Source organism: Syngnathus typhle, linkage group LG22, assembly GCF_033458585.1.
Source record: "Syngnathus typhle isolate RoL2023-S1 ecotype Sweden linkage group LG22, RoL_Styp_1.0, whole genome shotgun sequence".
Taxonomy (NCBI): Eukaryota; Metazoa; Chordata; class Actinopteri; order Syngnathiformes; family Syngnathidae; genus Syngnathus; species Syngnathus typhle.
In genome coordinates this window covers 2,831,053-2,846,796 of record NC_083759.1, presented here as the reverse complement: position 1 = coordinate 2,846,796, position 15,744 = coordinate 2,831,053, and the positions used below count along the sequence as shown (strand labels likewise).

Sequence of the window (15,744 nt, the reverse complement as noted above, 5' to 3'; positions counted from 1 at the left end):
GCCCGAAACCGCGGTCGCACAACAAACGCAGTGATGAAACGACGACAGTGTCGAACGTGAAGATTAATTGTCGCTATTCAAACGACACACAATGCGACAATGATTCAGAACCACGTTGAAAATTGCTGCGAGCATTCCGCTAAAATGCCTTAAGTGAATGCACATGACATTTTCCTAGTTCCCTTATTGTGGGCAACGTCAAGCTTTTTATCATTAAAATCATTTTATTTCTGCAAAAAGGAAAAGTTTGCTGCATAGAAAGTCTTAATAAATAATAAATGTCATACCAAGTAATAGCAACATTACAGTGTGTGAGTGCTACCCCACTGTGCCTAAGTGGATTAGCTACAATGAGTGCTCTGTGGTGGACAAGACAATAGGCACGATCCCCGGGCGTCCTTGCAGCACTATCAATTTTTAGTTCTTTTTTTGTAATATCGCCTCAATATAGTTTCTCATTAAAAGAGTAATAGTGAATCTTCTGCTTGTAATAAAGCAGCCACATACTGAAAGCAAAGATCACTAATGTCATTTTTATTTTATTTTATTATTAACTGTCACATTTTCTGGGTTTGGATATGTCATGCAGGAATGATTCTTAATACAACCCAGACATAATGAAATGTGATCTTTTGTTTTATTGCTATAATGTCAAAAAGGAACTCTTGACTTTTTGGCTAATTCATCCTGGGGCTGTGTTATCTCCTCTTGACACAAGTGTGTTTTTTCTTCTTTTTTTTTGTCTGTAATGAGAGCAGAGGAGAGGATAATAAAACTTGTCTGGAACAATATAGTGGCTTTTGATACAAAAGAGTGTATGATTAGCATAATAAGTGGCATTTCAATTGGTGGAGAGCCGACTTATCAAAAGCTTTGATAACAAGCTAGAATTAATGTTGTGGATAATGGAGTCTGGATGGGTGGAAAATCAGCAGGAGAAGGGGGTCAGCGTGTTTATTAGAGGCGGGGAGGGGGGGTAACAAAGGCAGCCAGGTGTCAGGAAAGGAAAGGAGGTGGAAAGATGTTACAAGAAGCGCAGCGTTGTTTCGACATGTCGTCCGCACTGACTTCCCTTATTAGCCAAGCACAAGACGGAGGAGCAGGAAGGGGAGGGGGGGAGTGCACTAGTTGACACTTTCATTTGTACTTTTAAGGTCTACTCATTATCACCTTTCAAGGGAAAGCCACTTTTTCCTACACGGGCTCTTTCCCACAGCACACCATTTTTTTATTTTATTCTCCCACTCTTTCTTTTTTCTGGTATAATTGCATGCTTGATTAATTATAAGGGGATCAGGGAGTGAAAAGAAGAGATTGAATTTCAGCTCATAGAGGAGAAAGGAACTAACATGTGCATGTTCACACACAAGCTTGTCTTCCAAGTTGGTGAACACCAAAGCTCAAAGCGTGGTCTTGTTTTGTTATGTTTGTATTGTTTGAGCAAACCCGCATTAAATGTCGCTCACCACCAATCAATGGTGTCCAGTTTGTTTTGATGTTGTATTCCCTTTGTGTATTATTTACTGGAAGCTGCACACACTATTTTCCATTATAAACCCAAATTGTGAAGCACAGAAATGTGAATTCTTCTCGGATAAAACCAGACACAGTCATTCCTTTATTCATTTTACAACCCTATAAGAGCCACAATCTGCAATTACATTCATTAATTGCATTTCCAGGGTTCTACAACAATGATGGCTTGTTAACTCAGCAACTGAGACACGATTTAATTGGAAAGAAACAATTAAAACAGTGTGCATGGAATTGTAACAACAAAACAAGCTTGTCAAGAGGAATGACGATTACACCCGGCTGAAATTAAGTTCATTTTCGGACGTGGCAGATAAAAAGATGTTGACGTTTGCCAAGTTTGCTTCTAGCTGACAATGACTTTTATATTTTATTGTCACTCAAATTACGTATTTCAAATAATCGTTCCCCATTTAAATGACAGGGGATGCCATTAATTCATTCCAGCCCCCCCCTAAAACATCTATTAAATGTAATTAAGAACAATTAAACAGTTTACGCACCCCCTGCATTAGCCACTTGGGGGCAGTAGAAAACCGACGGATACTGCATTGTATAGTCTGCTCCTTGTAGAGGATAAAGAATATATGAATAAGAGTACTGTTATATGAAATGTCAAAATTTATGCGTTTAGTTGCGGGGGCGGGTGGGACATAATAATAATAATACATTTAATTTAGAAGCGCCTTTCAGGTTACTCAAGGTCACTTTACAAGAGTTAAAAAGTTAAAAACAAGTTAAAAACTAATTCAAACAATAGCATAGAGTAAAGAAGATTGTGAAAACATGTTAAAAACGACAAGAGTAAGGCAACTAGAGATGAAACGCTGTGTGTGTGTTTTTGTTAGCACTAGCTATTATGCTAGCAGAGTAAAGGCCCAAGAGGTTTGTGCACTTTTGTGACCTTACACAGGATACACAGCATAAGAAAACAAATGGAACACTTTTTTTTTAAAGTGTTGATCAGAAGTGAAAAGTCTGACCTACATGGATGTGATGGGAATAAATGAGCACTCTGCTGGGATGGATGTTGTTTTGTCTCTTTCTTTCCACATGATTGACCACAGAAAATATTACAAAGCAACAAATCTCTACTCCTTCGGCCCCAAATCTTCAATCAGGATGAATTTTTTCCCTATTTTTCCCCTTTTTGCTGATCAGGTCCGGGTGTCTTCTATTGCACTGCAATGCTTGAATATAATTTAATATATTCACCTCTTTACTTAAGTGTACGCAGGTGTGTATTTATGTGAACACCCGTGCATAAATGATGTGATGTGATGTGATCAGACACCAATAAGAGCAAATCTCATTAACATCAAACTACTTCAGCGCTAATCAGGTTACGGCGCAAGCAGCAAGCCAATGGCGGCTCCTAATGCCATTAAGGCCAGGCGTGATTGGATTGGGATCTTATTTCGACTTCCTGAAGGCTGCCAGCATTTTAATCAAGTAAGCGCGGCAGCGGTGATGTCACAGGACGTTAGAACAGCGAGAGAGTGATGTCACAGCTCGTTAAGATCGCAACGACGTTGGTGGGGATGAGTGGAGCGGACTGATGTGTTTTAGTCGATGTGTAGCTAAAAGGACTTACTATGGCTTCATGCAAAGACAATTTTACAAAAGTTTGGAGAGTGGCTAAAGATGTAAATGGAGAAATTGCAGGGGACCGTGCCGCTGGAAACGGAACATTTTGAAGTGAATTAGGCCGCCTTTCTCTCATCTTTGTTAGAATACTTCTCTGTTCAGTTCTCAGCGAGAACTTTGCAGTAGAATTAATTAGAATGACATTCAGGCTTCTTCTTCCAAGGAGTTGTTAATTGAGCTCAGTATTTGGGCAAAGCAAGAGCGAACTAATCCGCTGTTGTGGATTTGCAAGAGAAACTGACTTTACTAGGCGGATTCAATTAAAAGTGAAAGGTCCACTTAAAGGAGAAGTTAGCAATTAAAAAAAAGAATCACTTTGGGTCATTTTTTCGGATCATCTGTTAAAAAAAATTAATAATAATAATAATATTAAACTAAAATAAAACGTCTGAGAGAAACTGACTTTACTAGGCGGATTCAATTAAAAGTTAGAGGTCCACTTAAAGGAGAAGTTAGCAATTAAAAAAAAGAATCACTTTGGGTCATTTTTGGATCATCTGTTAAGAAAAATAATAATACTACTAAATAAAATATCTGACATCTCTGTCCTTGCTTTGTGCCTCTAATATGAAATCTCTAAAATAATTGCAATAGACAATATTGAAAACCTCTGGACAATGTCATTTACAAGATGGCCGCCCTATCAAGCACACTTACTGGAGCCCCCGTGACATTAAGTTAAAACAAAGCATTCTGGACAGTTTAATCAATTTAACCTGGCCAACCCTGTTGGAGCCACTCCATTCGATGGTTGATTCTCCCCTCGATCGTCTCAATTTGAAACGGCGCGACGGCGTCGATCGGCGCTCGCTCTCTCGCTCACCCGCTGCAGATCGATGGTGGAGGGCGAAAAGCTAATGACCCATCTCAGCAACCAATTCACTCAGCGCTGCTGCGCTCAGTACCTGTCCAAACTTGTGAGCGGCAAAGAAAGGGGGAGAGTCCTGCCCTAACTCGCCAAGTGAAAGCTTATTGAGAAGAATAAAGACCTTTAACAGAAGCCAAATATAAAGACTCATCTTGAGGTCGTGGGGTGAATGACATATGGCATGTGCGCCATATTCAAAAAAGCATTTATATTAGACCGGGGGTGTCAAAATATCTTTTTTCACGGGCCACATTGTGGTCATAGCTTCGTTGGGAGGACCATTATGACTGTCTACCCAAATATTAAAATAAAAAATATATTATTAAAAGTGAAGATAATTTGCAATTCTAGTAATGACACACGAATTTGATACACAATTTGTCTTTGCGGGCCACATAAAATGATGTGGCGGGCCGTATCTGGCCCCCGGGCCTTGAGTTTGACACCTGTGTATTAGACCCTGTGACGTCTCAGAGTTCCAAGTACCAATGCTAATGTTCAGACTTGCTTATGCTAACATTTCTGCATGAGTAAATTTACAAAAGCCATGTTTGAACACGGATTCCTTTGAAAATAATAACAGCGTGCTGATTTACAACCACAACTGTAGGGGGCGCCCTTGAGCTAAAATCTACGTCTACTTTAATCACCTCAATAACGCCACTCGGGTTTGAGATGCAACAAGCTAACAAGGTTTGAATGTAGCCTCAGTTCACGAACGTCTCCACCACCTTCGATTTTTGTGTTCGAGTGTGAAGTTACTCACTCAATAAAAACAACACTCCATTGGAGGAATTGAAAATATTCCCAGAACACACTGATGAGAACTGATCTATGCAGAACAGTATTGTAACGCAAGACTGATTATTTTGCGTCAAACTTTTCTCGCCTTTCTATCCCGCCTCCTTATCCAACCATCCATCTATCTATCCAACCATCCATCCATCTCCCTGCTTCCCTTTTAGTTAAGCTCCAGTGCCTATCACATCTGAATTCATTTGCGCCTCAAGAGATGAGCATGTGTGTTGTTCTCCAATGTGTGTGTGTGTGTGTGTGTTTATGCAACATCAGCACTAAATGATTATAAAGCACAGTTATTAAAAAGTGCCATAATTACCACCCCTTTGGCAAAAACAGACTGATATGAATTTACCTCACTTGCTCTCTGTGGGAAAACACACTCCAAAATTTATGGTGACACACACACATCCCCTGGCAAGAGCAAACAGAAGCCTAATGTCATTTATCACGTCTTTTCTGGCACACCGTCAATGACGATTATAAACCTTCTAACCCCTAAATCCGGGTTTTAATCCATCATTTGATTTTTGGAGAAGAAAGCATCCAACTGTGACATTCGCCCCTTTCCGTCAATCTACAGGAGGGCAAGTATCATTTAAAACAAATAAAAAATAGTTGTTAAAAAAAAAAGGGATTTCTCGGAAAGGAATTTGACACAAGATAGCTGAATTCACAAGTAGAATGTTTTTGTCAGCACTGCTGTCAGCCAATATTTTTCAAACCTTCCAGGATTCTACTGTAGTCCGTCCAATAGCAAATATTGATTTTGAATTATGTCTGACCGGGTGGATGAGGTTTCTGAGGTTAAAAGGTAAACTCATTTTTATCTCCGTTTTAGCAGATCCAACTTCCTACGACTTGGAATGAAATCTGATAAAAGAGCTCAATAAGTGAATTGCAAGATTTAGGAAAAGTGGATTTAAAGTTCAGATCTCCCCCTTAAGATATTTTCTAATTACAAAATAAGGCAATATAAGAAAAAATGGATTCATTTAGGTTGCAAAACGTTTTGTGTGGTTTTAAAGTTGCATTTTTTGGATTGTGCTGTTTTCCGTATTTGTTTTGCGCTGCTGAAAAACCTCCCCGCTCAGTGTGAATTTCTGAATTATTCATCCATTTTCACACGATTGGGCTAATTCATGTAGCAAATCAAGTGCATCTTTTTCACATTACGCGCTAGCCGCTCGCCTCCCGAATCAGCATCCCTGCGTGCTTCAACCGACACTTGATGAGGCCGCAGTGTGACGCGTGTTACTTCTAACACCCTCACTTATAAAAAACATCATTGCATTCATTGATCCATCTTTGGCAACGGCGCGCTCAGATTCGGCAGAAGACGGGACGGATTAGAAAGCATGATGTAGCTCATCAAAGCAATCAAGACTGCTTCTTCAAATGGAGTCAAAAAACAGACCTGATTGATATGTGATGTGCGTCCACTGTGGAAAACCATCTCAGCATTTATTCGCTAGCTTTGCTGTCCAGTTTAAGCATATTATTGAATGGGCACAAATTGCCTACCCTCTTAAATACCGTATTTTCCGCACTGTAAGGCGCACCGGATTATAAGGCGCACCTTCAATGAATGGCTCATTTTAAAACTTTGTCCATATATAAGGCGCACCAGATTATAAAGCGCATAGAATAAATAACTCAACGTTGCTCAAACGTTAATGCAATTACACCATAGTAAAACTCGAAACAGTGAAAACAATATATCAATAACTCAACATTGCTCAAACGTTAATATCACACAACACACAAAATAAACACGTAAAGCTTACTTTACTAAATTAGTCCTCATCCACGAATCCGTATTGGTCCATATATAAGGCGCACCGGATTATAAGGCGCACTTGAGAAAATTGGAGGTTTTAGGTGCGCCTTATAGTGCGGAAAATACGGTCGATACAAATGAAAGTCTTTCACTGCTTAAAAAGGAAACCGAGTCAAAAGTTTTCGATAAGGGCTTCAAGGATGTAACCCTGGAAATGTAGCCAAGTATGCATATCTTCAAAGACGTCAGAAAAAAGGGATTATTATTACAAATTAGTATCAGACAGACAAACTAGCTCTAATGTTTCTGCAACACAAGAGAATCTATTTGTCCTTGTTTATGACAACTGATGGGAAAAAAAAACACGATTATCTAATCATTGCACTAAGTTTACCCCTTTGGCCATGTGATGTTGTACAAGGGCGACTGTGTGGGCGGGCAATGTCCACGCACAACAATGATGATAGAGCTGGTTGAGTGTTCATTTTGTTACAGATGAGGCACTGTGGCAAGACACAAGATGATGTTGACATTATTATAAAAAGTGTTTTTTTTTTTTTTTTTAATTACGTAGCAATCGATTGTCGAAGAAAACAAGTCAACACGATAGAATTGCTTGATAAAAGGGTAATTATTAAAGTCATTATTTGGACGGCTATGTTTTGGCAAGCAAACCAATCGGCAGTAAATAACAAATAATCGAAGATTCACTGACGGTTGGTCATGGGAGAGAGTTTCATGCCCAGTTGTTGGCGGTCTGCATCGGCAAAGAGCTGAGAATCTGTGAAGGCACACTTCAGCATGGACGCTTCTAAATGTCATCGCTTAAGAGTGAGTAAAAAAAAAAAAAAAAACACAGCAGTGGTTCTATTCTGTCTGTGGTAGACCCATAAGCCGTGTTTCATTCCACCCTGGCTTATTTTGTCTCCTGGAGACTCGCTGTTTGTGATTATCAGCTCCAAAACAGACACAACACACACTCCCACCATCCACCTGTCATTACCAGCTGGCACACACACCTGGCTCACCGGAATTGGCACCCAAAAAGTTACCATAGCAACCATACGGTGTTGGCCTGGCATTGGTGGGCACTGTCATGGTAACGGCAGAACAGTCAAGTGGGCATTGCCCCAAGCATGCAGGCTGGGTTGGACTTGGAATGCAATTATACAACGAAAATATTTTTAAAGCTTTAAATTTTGACTCAAATAAATTTCATGGTTTGTTTTTTCCCCAGTTTTCTCCTTTAATCCAAAATATGAATGTCATGTTAATTGGAGACTCCAAAGAGTCCACAGTTGTGTTCTTTTTTTTATGTAACATTGCAACTTTTTAGTTTATCTTTTCAGTGTTGAACAAAACAAAAAAAGTCTCATGGATGCATTCTCCGAATTTCTATCATTGCTTTAGTTGACCTTGTGTCCTAATTCCACTGTTGGTTCTTGTCTTAAACCAACTGTTTGCATTTTCTGTCTGTTTAAAACAAAACACAAGTCTGCAACAAATTCACTTCATATTTGCAGCTTCCTGTGAAGTCTTGACAAAAAACACAACCAACCGTGCGCCTGGCAAAGCACTGCAGCCAAAAACTGGCTGTGGTCGTTTGGACTAATCCCTCATCCTAGTGGTTGACTTTCCGCTTTGGGAATAGCTTGCATAAAGTAGCCAGGATGAAAAAAATAAAATACATAGGAAAAGCTGGGAGACAATGCTATGCTTGGCTTTTGTAGCATCCTATTGGATGCGGCGAGGTTTTACTTTGTAGGAATGTTTCTTAGTTGATAGTCGTCGGGCGAGTTTAGAATAATCGTCTGCACGGGCAAATTACAAAAGCTTGTTAAATGACGAGCTGAAAAACTGGCTTGTTGGTTAGAGTGTATGGTATGCACAAGTGCATATTTGTGGGCAAGTGTGTTTATACGTTCCCACACCAGGTTGCATACCTGAGATCTGAACGGGTGTCAAAATAACTTGGCAAAGACTAACGAAAGTCTCCTCATATTTCTTCCTAATGTAAACACACTTTTGTGTAGCTGTACTGTTTAAGCGGCAAAGGCTTCAGAACTGGACGCAAATACTACACATCGTTCGCATGAGAGCACAAATTGAATATACTGTCTACTAATGCCTTGTCTAAATTTGAGAAATCCTAAAAAATAAGAGCAAAGTAAAAGTCTGTCAATTAGCGTATTTTCCGGACTATAAGGCGCACCGGACTATAAGGCGCACCTTCAATGAATAGCCCATTTTAAAACTTAGTCCATTATATAAGGCGCACCGGGCTGTAAGGCGCACCGGGCTATAAGGCGCACTGTCGGCGTTTGAGAAAATGTTAGGTTTTTAGGTGTGCCTTACAGTCCGGAAAATACGGTAGTTGTTGTTGCACTAATTTAGACTAGATTTGAGTTATAACATTAGGAAGCAGAGTTGTGAAAGACCAAGAGCCAACTTTATGCCTCTGTGCACAATCATCCAGTATCTCAGGTTATTCTAATTATTTTGAATATATTTTTGTTACGTTTTTATATTTTATTAATTGATTTATTTGCTTGTTTATTTAAATTTTCGATGACTTTTTGACTTTCTGTCGAGCAGTATGTTGCCAGTTCACAGCACCCTGTTATGTTGTAATGCTGTCGACAATTCTGACTTGTCTGGTGTGTTTCAATATAAAGTTCATGTTTTTGGAAAAGGAGAAGGACATGGCAACAGGAAACTGGCTAATTTGCTGGACGATTCCAGGGCAGAAATCCACATAGAGACAACAACAAACTCGCCAGTGCGCACCAGCAATCTAGCTGCTGTAATAACCTTATTAGAGGTATTGCTCCTCTAGATCCAGACGAAGATTGTCTATGCAAATATTCCTGTCTCGGAGAGCAAGAAAAGGGTCCTCGCATCTTCTCTATGCAAGAGGGCCACTGCCTGAAGATAAAAACTCTCAGACTATATTTATTGTTGTCTCCCTACATTTCCACAAGCTGTATTTATAGTGTGCAAGAATTCATAACATTTTTTTTATTTTTTATTCGTCATGATGTTTATTCAACCTGGCTTTGACATGTTGTCGCCGCTATTGGTGGCATTTGGGTGAGTTATTTACCTTGCAGGAAATGTGTTGAGCATTGACAAGTTAATAATATAATTGTGAGGAATGCACAGAGGAGTAGTTAAGTGCAATGAGTGCAGATTTGTGGCATTTGAAGAAATTATGCATCAAGGTCATGCTTGGACTGAAGCACCACAGCGGAGAGAGATCTTGAGAACAATAATTTGGTTTTTAAAAAAAATCTCAAAATGGCTTCCTGTATTTTGTCTTTGATTTTTCAATTTTGTTCCTCTGAATTGTGTGTAAACGCCCCTTTATGCTTTTTGAACTCGTTAACCATCACAGCTATAACTTTGTGGCAGATTATAAAGCAGAATGAATGAAATTATTTTTTGATCAAACACGCTCTGCCTTTGTGATGCCACTCCCGTTCTCAATGCCACAAAGTGTTCCTTTGTTTTGAGCAACCGCGTTCGGCCTTTGTAATCAGACCAAAGAGTACTCTTCTTTACAATTTCACAATTTCTTTCCTTTTTCTTATGTCAATAGATTTTTGGTCACACTTATAATTTGCCCGGGGCTGTTCTCCACTTGTTTTGTGACTTTAAAATAACAAAATTTACGCGTTGTGATGTCTCATTGATTCATCCCTTCAACCGTTTTCTGGCATTGTGACGTAATTATGTGAATTTATCCATGAGTTCAACAAAATGAAATCAAAATTTGCCCCAAAAAATAAAAAACTATAAAATGATTGGTTTTGTCCAATTGTTTTAGCTTTGTGATGCTAAACTGAAATCCACTCCTGATTTCAACTCCACACATCAACCTTTCAGACGTCATGCCAATAATTCTCCACTTTTTTTGGTTATTTTTTGGTGCGCAACCATTTTTTTTCCCGTTCACGTGACGTCACGCCATCACGCGCGCGCACGCCGCCGCTCGCTTGTCTTCTCTCCGTCGCGCACGCGCATCCTCACTCAAAGTGTGGCGTCCTAGTGAGCGAGCGCGTTGGGGAAGCCGAAAGCCAGAAAAGCGAAAGGACAGAATGGAGCGCTCGACTCGGCTGCGGATGCAGGAATAATAAAAAAAACAAATTGTCGTAAGAAACGTCCACAGAGACACTCGCAGACGGAGAAACTCGCGAAAGAAGAAAAAACTTTTTGGGGGAAACTGTTCCAGACGCTCGCCCGGACTCCGTTTAAAACATGGATACACTTTTCTCTCTTTTCCTGGGACTCCTGCTCCTTTTTGTTGCGGGCATCTCCGGCCAGATTCCACCAGGTAAGGCAGGAAAAAAAAAAAAAACGTTTGCCTGTAGTCGTGCAAAATTATTTGTTCATTCAGGGAAACTCTTGAATTTAAGCGAGTTCCTGCCAGGTAAGTATTTTTAGGCGGAGCCGAAAAAGTTGGCAACAACCTGCGCGCTTGCTGTATTGTCTTTGAAATGTATGAAAATGCATATTCATGCCGCAACGCGTAAATATGAAGTCTTATTTCTGCAAAAGTGTCGTGATCGGTGTCGAAAATAATGTTAATTTAAGGCACGGGACGCGCTAAATGTAAAGTGACGTACGTTGGTGCTTGGCAGTTGGCCAAGCTGTGCGTTGTCATTTAATTCTCACTATTTGGTTCTGCAAAAATAAAGTTTGCTGATCAATGCCACTTTTAACATAACAACTTAAAACGGCAAATAGAAACGTGCAAAAAGTTCTTTTGACAAATGACATATGTTTAGTTGATTATTTACTCGCTTTTTTTTTTTTTTTTTTTAATTGCTGTTCAGGTTTAAAGTCAATCATATAAATTAATGTATCCGGGTAGTGCGATTGATTACTGTGCATGTTGCAACCGTCATGGGCTGACTGCATTTATTAAAATGTTCAAAGGTTATATGCACAGAAATATCTACAGATTTAGATTTCTTTGCATCGACTTTCAATTCTATCTGCGTATACAGCACCTTTTTTTTTTTTTTTAACTGTCGTGTTTTCAATACCGTTTTTGATTAAACTGCTCAATGCCATTTTTCTTACAAGACTTAATTTTTTTGTGCAGTGTCTTAAAATGATGACCACACGTTACCTGTATAGTGATACCATTGCTATTGTTTGCAAAATATGGAAATATTGTGACATGGAGTTATAGTTGTGGAATATTTCAGTATACTCTGCAATTCCTAGATCCAGTGTGTGTATGTCGTGTACTGTATTTGTATGAGCTGACCTCCAATCTGACCTCACTAAAGCTTTATTAAAGGTGACTTGCCCACACCACGCTTCATTTATGTTCTGGGCATGATCAGAAACTGTACGAGGGGGAGGAAAATGTCGGCTCCAGCAAGCCTGGGCTCGTTGATGATTTGCATAAAAATTACACATTAATTACCACCTCTTCGAGCTTTATTGCCCGGCCCCTCCTTCCTCTGGCCCAGCCTTCCATTCCCTAACTACTCCCCTGGTGCCCCTCCCCGGGGGCCATTTGGTCTGCAGGGCAACAAATGTGTGGAATTTCTTTGAGGTCTCCCTGGGAATGCAAACACAGTTAATTTGCAAGTAAATACGAGGTGCCGCTTTACATAGCCTAGAGGTGGGTCGTTGTAAATGTGGTGCGAGAAAAAACATTTTTGTTTCTAAACTGGGGAATAGAGTGGAACCCCCAAAATTGAGCGGTCTGTCCTGTTTTGCTGGTTGACTTTCAAGTTGTTTTCATTTCAAGGCAATTTCCCAGGGTCAAAGGTCACCATTATTCCTTTAACAACTATATGCTTTAAAATCTTTGCAACTCCAAAAAGTGAACCATTGCCATAAATCGCTCACTTTTTGAAGATTAACATTTTGAGTGGCAACATGGTTTCACCAAGTCAAGTGTTAGGTATTGCTCGATTTAAGTTTTCTTCAGTAAAAAGTGTAATTGTGTTGCCACTTTTCTGACAGAATTGCTTGGATCAGTAGTTTTCAAAATGTGGTATAATAAATGCCACTAGTAGTATGCAGGGTCCCTCTGGTGGTAAGTGAAAGTATTGCTGAATTAAATGTATTCAACCTGTTTTAAGAAGTCATTATGATAGTCTTCAATCTAATATGAGTGTTTTCAATTATGGTTGGCCATAGTATTTTTTGAGGTGGTACTTGATGTAAAAAGTTTGCTGTGATATTTTTTTCCCAGCATTGGTTGGACTAAAAATTTTTTTGACACATTTGTGGTCATTACATTGAAAACCAAAGCTGCGATTAGTCAAATCAGGCTTTGAGATGTCACACGTCTCCTTGAAATGGACTGCAGATCAGTTGAGAAAGAATCAAAGCTGTCCGATTGCTGTGGGATTGTTTCTCTAAATCACATTTACTATTTCTCCCCATTTTATAATGTCCCAATGAAATTAGGCCGTATTAAACGACCAACGTGGTCTCTCTCCGGCATCCGCGCTTATCACGGCTGCTCTGCGGCAACCTCGTTTCGGCTTATCACCTTCCACGCTCCGAGTAATAAATGTGGTCCGGCGTGTCTGCTGCGCTGCTTTTTACAATGTCAATAAGCGAGTGCGTGTCGATGTGACAACTTCTCAAAATCCACTGACCCACGTTGACGGTGTCTTTAATCTTAATGAAGTGCGATAATTGCGTTCCATTAGCTTCCCTGGTCGAATCACATAGCCGGTTTAATTAGAATTGTAAATCGTGCTTTTGCATTCGGAGTCCAAGTACAAAGTTGGTTTAATTATAACGACTTGACGGAGCCTTTTTGGAAGATGAAACAGAAATGTGCTTTTCCTCGGCAAAAAAAAAAAAAAAGACATGAGGGAAGAGGGAGAGAAAGTGAGGAGGAGGAGGAGGAGGAGAAGAAAAAAAACAACATGCAACCATTGGTTTTTGGCCGTGGGCATCTCGTCCACTCAAGAGACTGTGAAAACGGCAGGAGGGGTGCATCTGTGTGTTTTTCTGTCATATCCGCTCCGTGTGTGTGTGAGTGTGTGAGAAGAGGCAGTGTGGTTCTTTTATAAGCCTTCTGTAGTAAAGTGACACAGAGAAGCATGTGAAATACTTGCTTTTCATTTTGAGTCCCGTGAAAATCCCTTCCTCGTTCAACTGTGGCCAAATCAAAGAAGGCTTTTTATTTATTTTCTTGTTAAAAGTAATGCCTCCAGTCTGCCGCCGTGCCCATCTTCCTTAATGTCTTGTGCTCAAATCAAACGCCTCTCTGCTCAAAGCACATCTCTTTCTATGGATTTCAATTTGGTTGCAGATTAAAAAAAAAAAAATCTCTTGAAAGTACCGGCTCGTTTGGTTTAGGGAAGGGGGGGGGGAGGCGGGGGCCTGTAGGCACCCACACACGCGTGTGGAAAATGTAATTAATCTGCTCAGAGAATTCATTAGCTAATCCCTCATTAGACTTGGTGTGCTCGAATGAATCTGAGGTTTTTTTTTTTTTTGCACGGAAAGACGCAGATAGTGTGACCTTCCAGTCTCTTAACGCTGAATCTTACTTTCATTTTCCAAAGTGAGCGTGATAGCCAATAGCTTAATCTTCCAGTAGTGTGAAATCTTTCAAATGTACTCTAGTGACAAATACTTCCCACGACTGTCAGTCCAGTGCAAGTGTCACATGAAGGGTGCCAAGCAATTAGTCAGGAGATCAACATGGAAGGTGCTGATGGAAATGGAGGCGAGAGTTTTTGCAAGCCGATCCAGAATTCAGGAAAGCTCGTATCCCTGATGAATGATGGTGTCGGTGTAGTGTCATCTATCTCATTGGTGCCTTGTTGGGTTTAGGTCACAGCTGTCTGTACAGAGAAGCCTAAAAAAACTGGTGAAATGACAGATTAAGTCATCAGCGCTCAGATGATTAATTACATTGCGGGGTGGAAATGTTCACACGACAAAAGCGTGTTTTTTTTTGTTTTTGTTTTTAAAAAAAGTGCAAATTTGGAGTATTTTCAAGGTGTTAGTTAACACAAGTGTAATGGAGGAAAGGTTAAAGGTCAGGTGGCAGGTGGTGGGGGGGGGTGGTTAACCATGTGTTGGTTTAATTTGGTGTTAGGGAACATGTGCAAAGCTCACTTCACTTCCGTTAAATATTTACAGCCTGGTGTCAGATTAAGTTTCAAAATTGTGGTTTTTCAAAATTCCGGTTTGGTCTCTTATTGTTAACTTGTACTGGTCAAGTGAATGGATGACGTTATGTGCATGCTATTTATCTAATTGTGTTTTAATGTCCCCCCCCCCCCCCCCCCCCCTCTGTTGCTTTCTTGGATCCAGCTCACATTGGGCGCTCGGAAAAAGGTGAGTTTCAATTAGCCAGCTAATTGCTGAGCTCCACCATCATCAAATAATCTCATCTCCACCTTTTATTTTGGGTTTCTTTGACTTTTTGTTCGTTCTTCGTCATCCGTCTTCAAGCTGTGGTGTCATTACTAACCATACTAAAACGTAATTTTGTGTTAAGTCATTTAAAAAAAAAAAAAATCGAAGGTGTGCTGCGGATTGTGTCCTTCCCTCTGTAAAACATTATTTAATACAAAAATAACAGACTTAATGGAAGTTCAGCCGTGCAGAAATACTGTCAGTTCACATTATGCAGGACAGGCTCTTTGGCAGCTTTTACATGTGTTCCAACTAATCTCAGTAGATATCAACTCGACACAGTCCCTGAAACAATGATTTTGTGATTTGCTTCCTCTTTTTCTTCATTCTGTTCCTGTAAGCAATGTCATATTTACACAATCATATTAAGATCAAAATAAGAAGTTAGCCTCAGCTATGACGTCACAGCTTAACCAACTCTGGCGATATCCCGCATCTGATTCCGAGGTCGAGCCAACCCACGAAAAGGGTTTGGAAAACCTGATGACACGCTTGGTTCAAGTGTAGCCAAGCTAAGATTTTAAGCGAGCAATGAGTCGGCCAATGACTATCATTATGTAAAGAGCGTTTATAAATAGCGTGTCAATAGGAATTTCTCCAAAGAGTGTCTAAAAAGAGTGTTTATTTTTAGGCCATCGCCTCGAGAGATCAATTAGACACGGCAAGTTAAGAAACTGACTTTAAAGTTGCATCTGTTCAAGCGGTT

At 40.0% G+C, this 15,744-nt stretch overlaps 1 protein-coding gene across 8 annotated transcripts in view; it reads left to right on the top strand.

Annotated features, from left to right (window-relative positions):
• The first annotated feature begins 10,645 nt into the window (after positions 1 to 10,645).
• The window catches only part of ptprk (protein tyrosine phosphatase receptor type K), a 50,551-nt gene continuing 45,452 nt past the window's right edge, over positions 10,646 to 15,744 (top strand). For 6 of the 8 annotated variants that reach the window (XM_061269908.1, XM_061269905.1, XM_061269902.1 and 3 more), the window contains exons 1-2: positions 10,646 to 10,959; positions 14,934 to 14,957. In XM_061269908.1, the coding sequence (XP_061125892.1) occupies positions 10,884 to 10,959; positions 14,934 to 14,957 (100 nt within the window). In that variant the 5' untranslated portion in view covers positions 10,646 to 10,883. The remainder of the gene's footprint in view (positions 10,960 to 14,933; positions 14,958 to 15,744) is intronic. The other 2 variants (XM_061269907.1, XM_061269906.1) reach the window with 1 other exon arrangement.